Below are 18,248 nucleotides of genomic sequence, written 5' to 3'. Positions count from 1 at the left end.
AAGGGTAATTGGCAGCGTAGGCAAAGACGGATGTGCAACATGAGCACTTAATTTAACACCTAAAGTGTGTCTATAAAAGAAGCGCAACTCCACCTTGAAAAGAGAATCAAAGGAGGACATTCCTTAAGGAGTCCCGTGAAGGACAAGTTTTAGAGTCCATCATTTGTAGTAGAGTTATTCCTTCATCCTCTTCTCTCGTCAATGTCTAAATGAGAGGTTAGAGAGAGATTAGAAAGAGAAGCTTCCCCCACCATTTCCTCTAACTTGTAAAAGAGCCAAAGAATGCAAGTATTTTGCGGCTCGACATATTTTCTTTCTTTACATTTTTGTATTTCTTTGATGTATTGTATGAATGCTTTTTACTTTATGGCCAAGAGGCTTACATTATGTATACAATGCAGTCTTATCCACTTTCTGTCTTCCATTTATTTACTTTCCACTTTGTTGAAGTGTTTTATGTAGTTTAAGTTTAGGTTATGTATTTGGTAAGGATTCTTTATTTATAAGTCTCATCATGCTTAGCTTAGATTGACTCCATTGCTTGGCCAGTGTTTCTTACTAACTACTCTAAAGAGTAAGTAACAAAGATATAACCAAACACGTGCAGAACAAGTGTGGTGTTTAGGCACTGAGAGGTTGTTCACCTTAAATATAAAATGGTCAAGCAATCTGTATCGCATCAAGAACATGTTGCATAGCTTAGATCTCCTAAGATACTGATACTTTCCTTCATTCTTCTTAAACCAATTAAACATTATTCCAACAATTATTTAATTAGCCATAATTTCTACAAAATAACTCAATTAACACCCAAAATAATTTCAACATGATTCAAATTAAACTTAAGCTAATTAAATTTAAAATTAACTTACTTTGGAGCGTTACACTTATATTTTAATTGATTTAAGCAATTTATTTCTATTATTATTAGATTAAATATTGATTTAAGCAATTTATTTCTATTATAATTATTTTATATTTTTTTAAATGTGAAGGAATATATATTTTCAATTTCTTCTAAAAAAATAATTTTTTGCTTCTTTTAACTTTCCCAGATTTTTCCTATTACTCGATTTCTAAAGAAATCCCGAACTCCCCCTCACCCAATATTCTCCCTTCTTCTACGATTTTCTCCGATCTTTCCGTCTTCGTTCGTCCAATCTTTCCGTCTTCTTCCCCGATTTTCTCACGCTCCGATCTTCGTTCGTCCGCCGCTCGCTCGTTCCGTCTCACGCTCCACGCCTTATGATGTACCGATATATAATTTCCCCGAAATCGTCGCCCAACCAATGGAATGTGAAACAGAAGACTCTCTTCCCTCCCTAGATTCCCCCCCGACGAAAACTTCTCTCTCTTTCTCTCATACATTTTTCCATCTCCGGAGCTGTTTCCTGCCGCCGTTACCTTCTGACTGGCTGTCCTCAGGTGGGTTTTCATGTTTCTCATCTCATGTTTCTCTATTGATTAGATCGAGCGACCATTACGTGAATTCTTTTTATCCGCATTTAGCAAATTTGATTTTTCGTGGCACTCAATGCAATGCAACTTCATTTCCTGCATCTATTAGGCACTTAACGAATCCCCCCTTTTCTTTTTGATGAATTTTGTTGTGGTTTGCTAGGGCTGTATGTGTGAAAGAATAGCATTCTAATTAATGACCATGAATCTGATAGTTTAATCAAGGACATACGTTTGTTAATTACATTTAAATTTTTTGTTTGACCGCTATATTACAATTGTTTGTTAATACCAAATTACTTGAAATTAACAATTTGGAGATTATTTGATGGTAGCACTACTTTGGATCTGTACGACTGTTTATGTATGTTGTTTGATCCTAGAGTCAAGTGTGTTTCTTTTACCTGATCTATCGTTTCTCTTCTTTTTGAATATTGTGGTGAATATCTGCCTCCAGCTCTGTAAGTGAAAGACAGGGGATTCCCCCGTAACTCTAGTTTATAGGCCACTGGACGGACCAATCCTTTCAAGGATTTTATAAGGTCCGAAATACTTAGAAAAAAGATTCTCATTCCTCCTCCTCCTTAAAGACAGTTGATGGTGTGGTCTTATCTTCAAAAAGACAGGATCCCCAACTTCATATTCCACATGTCGCCTCTTTTGATCAGCATATTTTTTCATCTGATCTTGTGCAAGCCTTAAGTGTTCTCTTAGAGACAGTAGTACCATGTTTCTTTCTCTCAACTGTTCATCCAAGGTAGCATTAGATGTTACCTGATCACCATAATAAAGCAAAGATGGAGGTTTTCGCCCATAAACTACTTGAAAAGGCGTCATGCCTAAAGCCCTATGGAAAGTGGTATTATACCAATACTTGGCCCATGGTAACCACTTAATCCACTCCTTAGGCTTTTCACTGCAAAAGCATCGCAAATATACCTCAACTCCTCTATTCACCACTTCCATTTGACCGTTGGATTGAGGGTGATACGCAGAACTTCAATTCAATCTTGTTCCACAAAACATTTTCCTCCAAAAATTGCTAAGAAACACCTTATCTCTATCCGATACAATGGATGTGGGAAATCCATGAAGTCGAACTAGCTCCTTGACAAACAATTCAGCTACTGATTTTGCAAAATATGGATGTTTTAATGACAGGAAATGGCCATATTTACTCAGTCGATCTACTACTACAAATTTAACCTCGAAACCAGTCGCCTTAGGTAGACCATCCACAAAGTCCATGGATATGTCACTCCAAACTTGTGTAGGAATCTCCAATGGCAGCAATAATCCTACTGGAGACAGGCACAGAGGCCTATTCTGTTGACATTACCAAGCATTCAGCACAGTATCTTTTTATAATAGATTTCATCAATGATTGGAAGGTAGCCGGAGCATTAGTTAGCCCAAAGGGCATTACTAGAAACTCATAATGGCCTTCGTGTGTCCGGAAAGCAGTCTTTTCCACATCTTCATCTGCCATTCTGATCTAATGATAGCCAGTCTTCAGATCAATCTTAGTAAATAACGATGTTCCTCCCAATTCGTCAAATAATTCTTCCACTACAGGGATTGGAAATTTATCTGGAACCGTGACATTGTTCAGGGCTCGGTAATCTACACAAAACCGGTCTTATGACTCTCGAGCCTAACATCTCCCCAACCAGTTTTTTCATTTCTTCCTTTTGATGGTATGCATAACGGTATGGCCTGACATTTACAGGGTTAGTACCCTTTTTAAGGTGTATATGATGTTCTATACTCTTTCTGGGCGGAAGTTTCTTTGGCCACTCAAAGACATCATTGTACTGATTCAACATAGGAGCAATTCTTTCCTCTGTTTCTTTAGATTCTGTTGTTTCTTCGGCAGTTAGTCCATTCAGTTCAATCAACTCAAGTGATCTACATTCAATCAGATAACCATGATCTTGATCCTCCCAAGTCTTCAACAAATTTTTCAGACTTACTCTTGCCTTAGTAAGGCTCGGATCACCTTTGGTACAAATTTGTTTTCCATGATCATAGAAGGTTAATATGAAATTCTTTCGGTCTACCATTGTCACCCCTAGCGAATAAAGCCATTGCATACCAAGGATGATGTCTACCCCTCCAAGTTCTAGCAGTAGAAAATCCTCTTTTACTTCCCACTCATTCAATTTTACCTCCAAAGACTCACATACTCCCTTTCCTTTGATAGCCGTGCCTGAACCAAGTATTACACCATAATGAGCAGTCTCTTTAATTGGTAATTGTAAAGACTTTACCAATTTTTCAGGCACAAAATTATGTGTGGCACCATAGTCAATCAAGATTACAACCTCTCGGATCATTCACACCAACCACAGAGTTGATCGATAATTCCACACAGGCTGTAGTGTTATTTTTCACCTCTACCATCCTCAATTCTATACTCTCAGCTTCAACTTCTTCAACAATTTCAAGTTCTTCATTGTTACTATTGATCACAAACATTCTGAGTTTCCTTTGCTCTTTCATTTTGCACTCATGATCAGCCGAATATTTCTCATTACACCTGAAACAGAGTCCTTTTTCTCTTCTTAATTGAAATTCTACATCAGGTAATCGCTTAGAAGTTCCTTCCTTGCGCACTTCTCCTGTATTTGGACTCCTTAGTGTAATGGTTCTTATTGGAAACGAAGTGTTTCCTTTGTTATCGTTGATGGATTGATTAGTTGTAGACTTCGCATTTGCTGCAGCTTGCGGAGGATATTTCCTGCCAGCGAATCCATTCAAATTTGCTTCGCCTTTAATAATCTCTCTGTTTTTCACCAACTGAGCGATCAACGTCATTTCGGCTAAACCTTTCGGTCTACAAAAAGCCGCTTCTGCTTGTCTCCATGGTAATATTCAAGTACAAAAGATTCTTCTACGACTCTTTCTGGTAAATCCGACAGAGGAGCTACCAGCTTATCGAACAAATTCCTATGTTATTCTACCGTAGTTTCCTGCTGGATTCTCAAGAATCGGCCACAAATGGACCCCTCTCTAGTAGATCTAAATCTTACTAGTAGTCTCTTTTTCAAATTGGACTAGCTCACAAATTTCTCCCTCTCCTCTTGCGAGCGATACCAATTAAATGTAGGTCCATCAAAACTAATCGTAGAAACTAACATTGTCTGAGAGTCATATAGCTTATGTATTTGAAAATACCTTTCCGCGTAGAAAAGCCTGGAATCAAGATCGTCGCCGGTGAAGACCGACATTTCTACTTTCTTGAACTTACTTCGATCTCCCGAAATTTTGTCCGTATCGGCCTTTCTCTCTGTGCTGGTTTCTCTGATTTCTCGACTAGAAGTTGCTTCATTCTCTTTCGCATTTGCTTCCATGTACGACAATATGGCCTACTGTTGCTTCTTCAATTCCATACTCTTTGTAAGTTCGATCAACGTTGCTTCGATTACCGACATCTTACTCAACTCCTTAATTCCATCTTCTCTTCGATTCTTGTCTACACCATCGTCACTTCTCCTTTTCGGATCGATCTTTCTCTGATACCAATATGGTAGATACTGAACTATTCGAAAATAATTTCTGAATTGTATTGATAGAATGAAATCGATTACAATATAGATTGAATTGAGTGAAACTCAATTCAATTACAAGAAATCTCTTGTCTTCTCCTCTCAGGAAGAACAAGCCCACTAAACTCTCAAAACTTCACGAGAAACATTTCCTGCCCAAACACTCTATTTATACTAGCTAACACCGACCTCCCTCTAACATAACAGACTTCTAACAAACTTACTATTAAAAGTCTTTTATTACAATATTGCCACTCCCACCACACCTTATTTCTTCTGCTATACTGGAATACTGGAATATTATTGGAGGTCTATCAAATACTCAAGTCTCTATTGTATCGTTTGATACCCAGATTTCTCAAATACACTTCCCTTGGGGTTTTATAACTTGCATTAGCTAGGCATTTAATGGGGAGTTAAGAAAAGATTATATTCCTAGCATGAACTTGAATCTTTAATGCCAATGACTGGATCTGGATAAAACACAAAACTCTCATGGTTCTGCTTGTTTTCCTTTTCTTCTTCTAGCTTCTTTTTGGTTCTTGGGTGTAATGTACTTGGACAAAGCAGGGTTCTTGGATCCTACTCCTTTTACCAACATTGACCTTAATAAATTTGTTGACCCGAAGAGAAACCGTTCGATTATTTTTCTTTAGAAATGGGTGCAATGTGATATTTCATGTTCTTGTATAACATGATTTAGGCGATTTTGCAACTTGTAATTATGTGTTTTCTTCATCTACTTAATTGACATGTTCCTTCTTCTGGGCTTGTTAGTTGCATGGATGCTAAATGGTATATGGTTGATGGAACACAGGTGCAAGATTCATTTCCATTCTCAATTGGCTTCTCATCAGATGCAGGCCTAATTTGCTTAGGAATAAATAACGTACTAATTCCCAAAGGCCAGCACATTCCAAGTACTAAAATTCTATCATTCCAGCGCAATAGTTTATTCCACTTGGAAGCAGTCTATAGTAACCCGGATGAACTACCTCCTGGCATGTCTTCAAAAATTGGTTGCTTTACAGTATGTTCACTTTTAATCTTTTTTATTTATTATTGTTATCATTGAAGTAGTTCTTGTCGAGTCGGAAGGCTTTTCAACTGCTGCAGTGTTCAGAAACTACTCGAGAGAGTGTGTTAACCTGTTTCTGTTTCTTTTTTAATTTTTCTTAGGTTGGATTGGAATTGATTGTTAAATGTTAAGTCATTTGAGATGTAGATTTTTCCTTTCCAAGGCTCAAACAACTCGAATTCAAGGGTTAAAGTCAGAGTTCAATTAAATATGAATGGCATCACTACTGTTGAATCAGCTACAGTAAGTAATATTTCCGTCAGACTTCCCACTGTTTACTAGAAATTTCTAAGTATTTATATGAACTATGAATTTAGATTATAGAGGATACTATAGATCAACAAATTCCTAGGAGAGATGCTACTCACTCGAACACAGAGAAGATGGAGACCGAGTTTGTTGATTCTTCCCATTCAGAGGTATTGAAGAGATTCCTTTCAGTACTCAAAAAGCTTTATATGCATCAGAAATATGGATTTGCTGTTGATTCTATATTTTGGAAATGCCTATACTCTCTCTCCCCCCTCCCTCCCTACCTCTCTCTCTCGGGAGACATGCCAATACTATCTTAGATCATATTATGTTTCTTATCTTCCAACTTTTCTTTCCCTGGAAATTTGTCTCTCATCTCTTTCAGTGTACTTCACAAAAAATTGGTGTCTTTAAATAAATTGATTTATTGCATTTGTCCAGTCTAATGTTTCAAGAAAAGCTAGGGGCACAAGGAGGATTGACATACCAGTTATATGATACAATGTTGTTATTTCAATTGCTACCACGCACCAACTTTTAGATCAAATGAGACAGAGAAGGTTATTTCTATTTTTGTTGTATGATACAATGTTGTATAACATTTTCTGAACCAGAAGTTTTCCATTTCAATCTCTTCTCTTTGCTTATTCTATTCTTCCACTTTTCTTAGTTGGTGGATCCTATAATTAACCGATACGAAAGAAGCTAGAGCACAAACTAAAGCACGTCAGTTAAAGCGTATTTCTGACTATAGAGACTTTGGGGATTCACTTTCACGTCAAGTTCGAGCATTGGTAAATGACTAATAACCTTTTGTATTACATTCTTTGAAGATTTTCCGTGATGTTTTTGTTTTAACGTTTTTGATTCGATACTAGACTTGGAAATTAGTCCTCAATCAACTAATTAGTCCTTATTTCTGTATGTCACTACTTTAAGTAGGTAACAGTTTGATATTCTTTTGTAGGTTGTTCAAACTTATCGAAGAAGAAAATACCAATCTGGAAGGTCGTGAAGGTATGAGAATATCTCTGTTAGTATAATCATTATTTTTAAATGATTCTTTTTTTTTTGGGGGGGGGGGGGGGGGGGGGATGAGGAGGATGTACCTCAAAGTTGGTTATCTTTCCGGTACTAAATTTCTTTCTATCCTCACAGGTCTACCTCATTGATTTACGAAAAATAGACGCAAACTACAAGTATATCAAAACAAACTAATGCTTAAACTACAATCAAACTAAACTAAAGAAAACAAAAGCATTTACTATTCAAAGCATTCGAATTAGCTAAAAGATCAAATAAGGCACGAGTGAAAAAAAATTAATTACCAACATTGATCTCAATCGAAAACCAACATGCATCACATTCTGAAGATATTGTGCTTCACATAACACTCCAAATAGCTATCCCAGAAAAGAAACATAATATTATAAAGCCTTCAAAACAAGCTCTTTTGGCAACTGTTTGAAGGCACATATATTAGGAAACTTTCTTAACTACCAGTTCCATTTCAAATTATAGAAAGGTGGTAGTCTCATATAAATATCCCACTTCCTTTTAAATCACCCATTAAAAAGTTTAATCATTAAAAAGTTTGTTTATGGTTGAACAAGAAAAACCATGAGGGTTAAATTAAAACAACCGAATATAATTAAAAAGGCAACCTACAAATTCATTCACATAAATGTGGCCAAAATAAGAAAGAGGATTTGGGTCATACCACTCCTACAAATATTGAGAAGGCATAAATGTAACCAATTCTACGTGGATCTCCACGTCGCATGCACTACACATGCAAATTTAAAAAAAAAAAAAATTTAGAAAAGATACTGACCATCTCCACTAGGTGGACACCCCCTTAGCACCTTCATCATTCACACTTCATTAATATATGAGACGAAAACAAGAGAAGTAAGGAAGAGGACCAACAACAACAGTTGGAGGGCTAGAGGTAAGACCAAGCAATACAAGAAACTAAAAAGCATTAAGATTGAGAGCAATAGAAGTAGCACTATAATTTGAAAATAGCGATGATCTACTGGCCTAAAAACCCGAAAGAGCGTAAATATCCACCCAAAGATTGATTGTAGAGCTGTCCTTTTCATTGAAAATACAATTGTTTCTCTCCAACCAAATATCCCATAGCACAGTCGAGATGGTATTGAATTTGATGATACCCTTTTTGTTTTTTTGATTCATATCGCACATTCAGAGCACATAGTGGAGACACTGTGGTGCTGCACTTTGCATAATAGGAGACTTTCAACCTTTGCCCAAAACACTTGTGGAATACGACAGCTAATGAAAATATGGTCAAGGTCGTCGGAGCTGTTTTGGCATAGGATACACTAGTTTGGATTCTGATGAAGACTTGAGATTTTTCTTTGAAGAACCTCAACAGTGTTTAAGCATTTGTGAATAAGAGACCAAATGAAAAATCTACATTTTTGGGACCTTTTGATTTTCAGAGCTGGTTGAAAATGCCATTGCTATAATTTGAAAGAGGGTCTTGATCAATGTTGATAATATATCTTTTAATAGAAGCAATAGAGAAGCTGCCATTTGAGTTTAATTTCCAGATGGGAGTATCTTTGCCTCTCTCTTCATTTGGGCGAGTGAATGTTTAATTTCCTCCCATTGTTGAGGTTCAATGCTGCCCAAGGGTCTCCTAAGAAGAAAATCCCAATCAAAGGAAACAGAGTTCCAAGCATCTTTTATTGAGCCATCCAGAATAGTGGAGAGAGCAAATAATCTTGGATATTTCAAAGATAAAAGGGCCATCGATATTCCAGTTGCCTTTCCAAAAAGTGGGACTTCCCCATTGTTAACTTGCCATTTAATATGAGAATTGAACTAATCAATATCTTTTACAATATTCCTCCAAGAGTTTCAAAGAACTATGTTTTGCAATCGTAAGAATTTCATGAATAGCAGATTGTGTATATTTTGCAAGCATAACTCTTTTCCAAAGGGGGACTATTTTTAGAATCTCCGTAGCCATTTACAGAGAAAGAAATTTGTGTCCACCAGTTTATGAATACCTAAACCTCCATTTTCTTTTGGAGTAGTAATTTTTGACCATCTCAGGAGATGCGTGAGCTTGTCCTCGCTACGATTTTTCCAAAGAAAATTAAGCCACAATTTCTCAATTGATATACAAATGTCAATGGGGGCTTTGAAAACAGACAACTTATATGTAGGAAGGCCGATTAGAGTTGAGTGAAAAAGAGTTCAACTTCCCTCCCTTGGAAAGATAAGAGTATTTCCAACTATTCAACTTTTTGTGGATTTTCTCAGTAATATTATCCTAGAAATGAGCAGAGGATGATTTGCCACCCAATGGAACACCAAGATAATTGATGGACAGGTACTTTTTTTGGATCCCCCAACTATTTGCTATCTCATCAACTCTATTAGAATCCACATTTATAGGTGATAAGGATGATTTTGAAAGATTAATATTGAGCCCCGAAGCTTCTTCAATGAGGAAAATAGCATTCTTAAGGTTGGATATATAATCTTCATTATCTTCCACAAATATGAGGATATCATCAGCAAATAAAATATGTGTGAGATTACATCCATCATTGATGAAAACACCCTTGATTTTATCCTGCCTTTGCAAGTGTAATAAAATTCTACTAAAATAATCCATGACAAGGACATATAAATGAGGAAAGAGGTCACCTTGACGAATAGTACTCTTTGAAGGTTTGATTCTCCCTCTAGGTCTTCCATTAATAAGGACATAGTAGTGCACATTGCTAAGACATGACTGCATCTAAGATCTCCACTGATTGGAACAATTTTTCTTCAATAGAAAGTAGTCGATGAAACCCCATTGAATTTTGTTAAAATCCTTTTCAATATCAAGCTTTATAACATAACCTTTCACGTTTTTCATTTTCCAATAATCAATGGCATCATGTGCAATGAGAATAGCATCCGTGTTTGTCTTTCTTGATGAAAGCTATTTGATAACCAGAGATGGAATGAGGGAGAGTTTCTTCTAGTCTGTTTGCCATAATTTTTAGCCATAAGCTTATAGAGAGCAACAGTGAGGCTAATAGGCTAATAGGTAATTCCCACGTTTGCAACATTTATTTTTTTGAGCAATATAAGTCTCATTAACACCACCAATTGATAATCCGTAAATAGTTAGAGATAGGAGACCATTTCAAGTTGTTAATCAGCCAAGCCACCTATTTGTTTTCAGAGTAGATATTAGAGAAACGATTAACAGACACTTTCTCAATGGAATTGTTTGTGTTACAAATTTCACCGAAATTATTATGTATGCTAGAAATGGAGCTTCTTCTTTTCCTAGCATTACGTATTTTATGAAAAAAGGGCGTATTCTCATCACCATCAACAAGCCATAAGATTTTGCATCTTTGGGCCCAGATCTGAGCTTCTTTGTGGAATTGATTACTAAGATTAGATTTGAGAGCAAGCCGACGAGAGCTATTCACATCCTTTTAGTTATTTTCCTTTTCAAGCTTATCAATATCATCAATTTCTTTGATCCATTTCTTCTTTTCAGCCTCAGAGTTGGAGTTCTTGTTTTAAGCCCAATTTCGAATTTGAGTGTTGAGCTGCTTGAATCTTAGGAACATAATTGACAACATGTTTTTTGGAGTAATATTAAAATATTAAAAATGGTTTTTGTCAATTTCAAAAATGTTTTTAATAATTCAAAATCAATTTAAATGGTATGAAAGATGCATTCATTCAAAAGTGAAAATAAACCTACCTATTGAGATGTTAATTACAAAAGAGAAAAAAAAAAAAAAAAACAAAAACAAAAATGGGAACTAACCAACCTCTAGAAGTTTATTCAAAATGACAGGTCCCACAAATTGAGAATCTACAAGTCCCAACTTATTAGTCAAATAGGAGTAGTAATATAATAAAATATATTAATAACGCTAAATATAAAGCAAAAAATTTCTTAAGTATTTGCCATTCCCAATTTTTTTTTTTTTCTAAATGTTCTATTTATTTATATGTTGAGGGATAAGATTGTGTATTACCTTCCAAAGAATGAACGTTAACCATAAAGACATAAAGAATGAGGTACAAATTAAAACTAGTTGTATTTTGTAGTATATATATGCTAAATAAAACTATAGAAAACATTCAATAATTCATTTAAGATACACACAATTCACTTCCAGCTGCTAAAATTTCAAAGAAGTTTCATTATGATAACATGACCCTATCAATTAGCTATATTAAATTTGGAGGATAATTTCATTGCTAAATTTATCATACCCCAAAGAATGAATGTTACAATGGTCTAATCTAAATTCACTATTTTTTTCATAAATAGCCTAATGTGCTAAGATTTTTAAAAAATGTCGTGCTCAATTGTCTCATAAACCCATAATAATTATGATGGTTTAAAAAAATGAAAAATATATTTTTGAGAAAAATATAGAATCACATCTAAAATAAATATTTTTTTATCAACAATTTATTTTCAAATGGACGACCAAGGAAGACTCAACCAGAAGCTTGAGGGTTTACATATACTGAATATAGCACAATCTATATTGAAGAAAAGTTATAAGATTGGAAATTATGGAATTAAAAAAAGTTTCAAGATGGGAAATTATGTAATTAAAAAAATTTATAGCGAATATAACAGTATATATTGAAAAAAAGTTACAAGGTAAGAAACTATATAATTAAAAAAGTTATCACGAATACACCACATAACATCTTACTAAAAAGTAGTTAAATATACTATAAAAAGCTAATTACATACAAAAATATTGAAAAAAATAATATATACTTAAAAAACTCATTGCATATAATGATACATTACTGTGTATATAATACAGTATATATCGAAACAAATACATTATAATAAAGAGTTAGAATTTTGAAAATTAATTAGGGTAGATGTAGTATATGATAATGAGATATATATGAAAATCAGCATAGTGAAGGCTATACCTCTAAATCTTTCCTAATTAATAATTGAGAATCCAAGTTTATAAGCAACCTCTACTTTAATAATTGAGAATCGAAGTTTATAAGCAACCGCTACTTAAAAGCCTATTATTCCTTCAATTCTATATGCTACTGCATTCCTCTTTCATTCCTAATGTTCAGATTCTTGACTAAAATCCTTGATTTTGAGGGAGATTTTGTGTTAATTAAGTTGTTGATGTAATCAAATTTCACCGTAACTCATCATCTAAAATTTTGGGTCACAATTTGTAATTTAACATAGTATCAAAACTACATTTGTTAGTAGTTGGACAAGACCGGTAAAAAAGAACCCGAGGGTTAAATTGAAGACTTCCCAAGTGCGTCAAGTTGTGTTCAAAGATAAAGTGGGTTGAAGTCATGAACTACGACCAATATGACCATTCTATTGTTGAGTACTCGTGAGCCTAAACTCGAGGTTATTATTACAAAACAAACATATTCCTAAAATAATTGCACGTTTCTTTTAAATTAAGAGAAGAAGAAAAAGATGCCATAAAAAAGACTAGAAAAAGTATAAGTAATATATAAGAAACTAAAAGCTTCTTCGAACGAAAACTAAAGCTGTTGTTGTTGTTGTTGAGTGGGAGAGGTAAACAAACACATCGATTGAATGATGTTTCAGTTGGTCCCATATATCCAATTTCCATACATCATTCTTTGTCAACGGTCTTTTGTATCCTATCTTCATTATGTGATTCATCCATGCGAAAGTCATTTTTAGTAAATTAATGGGAGCCACAATTAAAGGAACAAACATTAAATTCATTACTTTTGATTAGGGAGACAAGCGGACGCAAACTGCTAATCACATGATCTGCCATAGGATAAGTGTTTGGGTTACCAATTTTAAGTGGGTCGATATATATCACTCACTCTATATTTGGGCTCCAATTATATATTTTTTTTTGGTATTTTCAACTATTATAACCTACAATTAAATGTAGTTTTACCAATTCAAATTTCGGTTACAATGTTTATTCTTTCCTACTTGTCCTCTATTTATCTCTTTCTTACATAGTTTTACTATTTTCTGCCCACACAATAAAATAGCCTACACTCGAAACATGGACTATATTATAACTCACAAGCTACAATATTTATTAGTTATAACAACCAACTCAATGCCCCAAATACCTCCTTAATCTATTTTTTTCATTTATTAAACTCACCGTGTTTGTATACATCGGTTATTTCAATACAATGCATATTTGTTCCATATTCAAAATTCCATTTTTATTTCTTTTATTTTTGTTATTATATCTTTATAAATTTATTGTTTTCAAAGGTACAATTCGAGCTGCATTATTTTTCTAGTTTTTAGTCTTTGTAAATATGTGCATATTAGTTTGTTAATATATATATATATATATATATATATATATATATATATATATATATATATATATATATTGTATGTACTACAATCTTTATCTGTTGTCTTCATGTCTTGGTGGAAAAAAAAAAAAGAAAAGAAAAAACATAAAATATCGATCTTTATCGTTAAAGGTAATAATATCACAGGATGTTGTGAAATTGATACTGACTTGAATATAAGTTTGCTTGTCGCTCAGGACATAGATGTTCTCCTTGGACAAGTTCTTCATTTTCTCAAGTATCCACGAATTCATAAGTAATCACATCTGTACCTCCATTATAGAGAACATCCAAACTAGAAAAATATGCAAGTAAGAGAACACCAAATAAATTCTGCATACGGTTAATAAAATCCCTTGTAAGAGCTAGCTAACAATGTGGTGGAACAAGATAAAATCTAACAATATAACAATTGAGGTGGAACAAGATAAAATCTAACAATATAACAATATGTACTCTAAAAGCCACATGTCACATTTGTATGTGGGGTTGCCTGATCGGCTGTACCACACTCAACCTCTTTCTTTCTTTCCTAAATTTGAGTAATATAAGACAAACATGCTTGGTAGAAGACTTCAATGATGTACAAACATAGAATATATCTGAAAAAGACAAACACACCAATGGTCAGTTCTTATTGAGTCTTTGAATATGAAACTTATTTCACATCTGTCTAATACATATAACACTCGGTTCAATTTCTAATTAATATAGTTATTTTATTTTATTTTCTTTTAATTAGGATGCCATCAAAATTTAAAGAGGTGGAATGCGTAACTAATAAAAGTGAAACCAAATTTGAAGCTTTCGGTGGCCATTTGTTTTCTTTTCCTCTCTTTAATTATCTCTTCATTCTTGACAGTGGCCAATGATACATTACTTATTGCCTTTTTTGAGTTATGATTTCAATTTTGATTATGTTCAATTGCTTGAGAATTCTGGATTTCACATCAAGACTTGGCTATTACATCTTCAAAATTGAAATTGTGCATAAAGAATGAAGTTTGTTATGAACTTATACTCAAGTTGTGAACTCCAATCATAAAAATGAAAAACAAAAATTATATGGATATAGATTCACACCCAAATTCATTACAAGCTACTGCCTTTTTATATGGTAGTTGTTTTATCTTCTATGACACAGGATTGGCTAGGCAACCTAAGTGGGGTCACTTGAGAGATGTTCATAAAGCTATAAAGATGTGCGAAAAAGCATTAGTGAGTACAAATCCTGTAGTTACTTCTCTTGGTCAAAATTAGGAGGTTAGTTCCTCCAATCAAACACTTTCAAACAAGAAATACTTCTCATTGATATAATAATAAAAACGATACAAACTCTAAAAGGGACAAAAGGAAAAAAATACAAACAAACCAAATACAACCATAGATCATATTAGCTAGGATGGACACACCTTTGAAAACAAACAGACGTCAAACAATAATTATTTGGAGTCAAGATAGGTTAGGCCACTGATCACAGTTGTGATGACTTTATACAAAGAAAGCCAAATCATATGGAGGAAGAAAATGACATATTGTAGCTCCACCCGGTTTCACCTTCAGATATTTGAAAGCAAAATGTTTTGGATCCCAACCGGAGGTGTCGTTATGGCAAACTGCCAAAACATTGGCCCTCTTTCCATCCTTATCAATAAAACCAACCTCATAGACTCGCGTTCCCCGATTTGAATGGCAATAAAACACGGCATATGGGTATGTTTCCTTATGGCAAAGAAGGTTGTTTACCTTCGACTTCTCCACCACCGTTGAAACTTGTGAATACGTTGGGTTCATTCCGTCCTCCACTGTAGCTGACATTACCTTAACTTCCTTCCCCATCTTCATGATCACCACATCCACCATGCTCTCTAATGACGTTGCACAATACCTTTCTTCCCCCTTGATAGGAGGAACTTCACAATCCATAATTGTGTTTTCTATCAATTTTGCTTCGTCGGTATTGGGTTTTATTGAGAATCTGGCAAGGATGTCTAATAGTTTGTTCGAAGAAAAGGGATATTTGTTTGCAGCCACTCGCACCAAGAAAGGGGAATTTTTTGATGAAATATTTAGAAAATACAAGTTATATGTTGAACCAATAGATAACATATTGTCTAAGAAGAAGATGCTTGAAACATTACTGTTTTGTGAATGAGGATGATCGACATACGCATATTTTTGACCAGCATTTTCCTCAATATAAAGAGATGGGTTTCCGTTGTGACTCTTCGGGGAGAAAAAGAAATCTGCAAGGCATGGTCACCCATCAAATCAATATTACTTATTAAAACATTTTTTTTAGAAAAAAATGCACCTGGTTGAAGAAGAGCAAGAATTGCTTTTGGCAGTGGAGTGGTAGGAAGCATAGACTCCCAATATAATTTTGGAGAGATAGTAGTGAGGGCCAAACTATGCCCAATACCAATAATAGTGATCTGTAGTTCAAAAAAAAAAAAAAAAAACAACAGTGAGATTGAGGTTATAATGAAACGAAGAAGAAGAAAATTATTGTGTATTGTTGATTACCAATAGAAACAGGATGTTGAAAGACTCCATTGCTTGAATGATGATGGAAATTGCTTGGATGATAACGAAAACACTTGAGAATGAGATTGTTTGAAAGTGGTGAAAGATAAGAGTGAGATTGTTTGGAAGTGATGAAAGATAAGAGTAAGGATGATCATATTTATAGTAGCCAAGAGAGAGAAAGGTAAAGATGCCTTACCAAGTGAATCCATCAATATGTTTGATCATTTCTACCATTTATTAGTTAGTGTAAGTTTTATCTTTTTATAAAAATTAACACAAAATGTTTATATATTTGCAATTTATATAAAAATGGGTACATAATCAAATGTTGTTTGTACTACTTATGAACCAAAAAAGATCTAAATCGAAGCATATTTTTCGTTTTTCTTGTCAAAATTATATTATTATAGGACAGTACATACATTTATTTTATGCATGTAGGTATGTAGGTAGGTAAGTAGGTACGTATGTACGTGCATATGTATGTGAATATTACATGAATTGAGTGTACAATTGAGTTTACAATAGAAATATGTCTTACCAAATAAATGGATGAATCAATCTTCTTTTTTTCTTTTTATAAATATTAGAAACAATAGATTTATATATTTGCAATATTTCGTAAAAATATGTATAAAGAAAGATTCAAATCGAATTTTCCTTTTTGTTTTGAACGTTAATATTATTATAGAGCAATATTTACAAATTTTATAATTTTAAAATGTTGCTTTATTTATATTTTTTATTTAAATTTTGTTTAAATATTTAAATATTTTAGCCGCTAGAATTTAAATAGTTTTTCAGTATCAAATTAGTAGTAATCCTTATCACCTTTATTTATACCCTTAATTTACTAGGGTGTTGAGAGAGTTATTATAGTTCACTCAACTCTTTTCAACCTAAAGCCATAACACCCTTAATTTTAATTATATAAAAAAAAACAAAATTCAAATGGCTACGGACTAAAATCTAAATAAATAAAATAAAGGATAATAAGAGATATAACAATGTTTTTAGGGGTTATTTTGAAAAAATGGTAAAACCATTTAGTATTTTTTGCAATATGCACGTGTGACGTGCATGTTATTTTGTAAAATACCAAAATACCTACATTTGATGACTGTAATTATTTCAATACTTGCGTTCTTATTAGAGTGTCTCAAATGTAATTAATTTGTGTAATTAATTTTGACGTGTAGAGGTATAGCAACCAACCTTTCTAATATATGTTTTAGGAATTTAACAACTTTATTTAATTATTTTAATTCTAAAATAACCATATTATTATATTTTTTGGTTGAATCTCTAACTTTTTTTTATTATTTCAATACGATGTTATGTCCAATCGTAAACTTTTTCATATATTTCGAGATTTAATAGCTGTTTTTAATATTTAAAACAATTTTAGTAGTAGTTTTGAATTTTGGAATCTTAGACACAAATTACAATTTCTGAAAGTTGTTTTTAGGTTTAAAATATTAGAAATCTATTAATTACATATATGAATCTTTTTCATACATTTTGCATTTTTTGTAAGTGTCAGAGTGTTGAACAATATGCTAGCAAAACTTCGGTGTCTTGCACAATCATTCTAGGTGTAAGAGATTCATCTTTTATTTTATTTTGTATGCACACTTTCTTTTATCACACTTCTCTAAACTACCATACTCTTTAATTATTACTTTTGGAATGCAATCACAAAAGTCATTTATTACTAAATATGTGGTTACAAAAATTAATTATTACTAAATTTGTGGTTACAAAAATTAATTATTACCAAATTTGTGGTTACAAAAATTAATTATTACCAAATTTGTCATTACATAAATCAATGATTATTAAGTTTGTTTATATATTCAGAATGGCCATCCCAAATCCAAGTTTACTAAAATAATTTAATTAAAAGAAATAATGTTAATCCCAAAAATGTAATGAAGGAAATAAAGCTCATCCAAAATCCGCTTTACAGTTGCAACTGTGTTGAAATTTAATATAGTATAATAAATTGG

General features: G+C 33.3%; 1 protein-coding gene and 1 long non-coding RNA gene across 7 annotated transcripts; one reads left to right on the top strand and one right to left on the bottom strand.

Annotated features, from left to right (window-relative positions):
- The first annotated feature begins 1,042 nt into the window (after positions 1 to 1,042).
- Positions 1,043 to 15,053, top strand: LOC103504337 (uncharacterized). 6 transcript variants are annotated; one of them, XR_007821220.1, is made up of 8 exons: positions 1,043 to 1,425; positions 5,824 to 6,036; positions 6,186 to 6,327; positions 6,402 to 6,503; positions 6,778 to 6,896; positions 7,007 to 7,130; positions 7,304 to 7,353; positions 14,855 to 15,053. It is a non-coding gene; the product is annotated as an uncharacterized LOC103504337 (long non-coding RNA). The 6 variants fall into 6 exon arrangements; XR_007821218.1 differs by having other exon boundaries at positions 14,453 to 15,053; XR_007821217.1 differs by lacking the exon at positions 14,855 to 15,053 and adding an exon at positions 13,116 to 13,313.
- Positions 14,996 to 16,363, bottom strand: LOC103492683 (BURP domain-containing protein 5-like). Its single transcript, XM_051085285.1, has 3 exons — positions 16,237 to 16,363; positions 16,025 to 16,145; positions 14,996 to 15,956 (listed from the first exon to the last, which is right to left on the bottom strand). Exons 1-3 carry the CDS (start codon positions 16,264 to 16,266, stop codon positions 15,202 to 15,204), a joined length of 906 nt encoding a protein of 301 aa, XP_050941242.1. The 5' UTR covers positions 16,267 to 16,363; the 3' UTR covers positions 14,996 to 15,201.
- Positions 16,364 to 18,248: the final 1,885 nt, after the last annotated feature.

This window comes from Cucumis melo, chromosome 5, assembly GCF_025177605.1.
Source record: "Cucumis melo cultivar AY chromosome 5, USDA_Cmelo_AY_1.0, whole genome shotgun sequence".
NCBI classification, from domain to species: domain Eukaryota; kingdom Viridiplantae; phylum Streptophyta; class Magnoliopsida; order Cucurbitales; family Cucurbitaceae; genus Cucumis; species Cucumis melo.
Note: the sequence above shows the minus strand (reverse complement) of the source record. Positions and strands in the feature narration are given on the sequence as shown.

Bases quoted from the DNA above. Each gene is read 5' to 3' on its own strand.
- LOC103492683 (XM_051085285.1), bottom strand. From the start codon at position 16,266: ATGGAGTCTTTCAACATCCTGTTTCTATTG. The intron at 16,146-16,236 runs GTAATCAACAAT...TTTGAACTACAG, and splicing joins TCAACATCCTGTTTCTATTG to ATCACTATTATTGGTATTGG. The intron at 15,957-16,024 runs GTGCATTTTTTT...CATGCCTTGCAG, and splicing joins TCTTGCTCTTCTTCAACCAG to ATTTCTTTTTCTCCCCGAAG.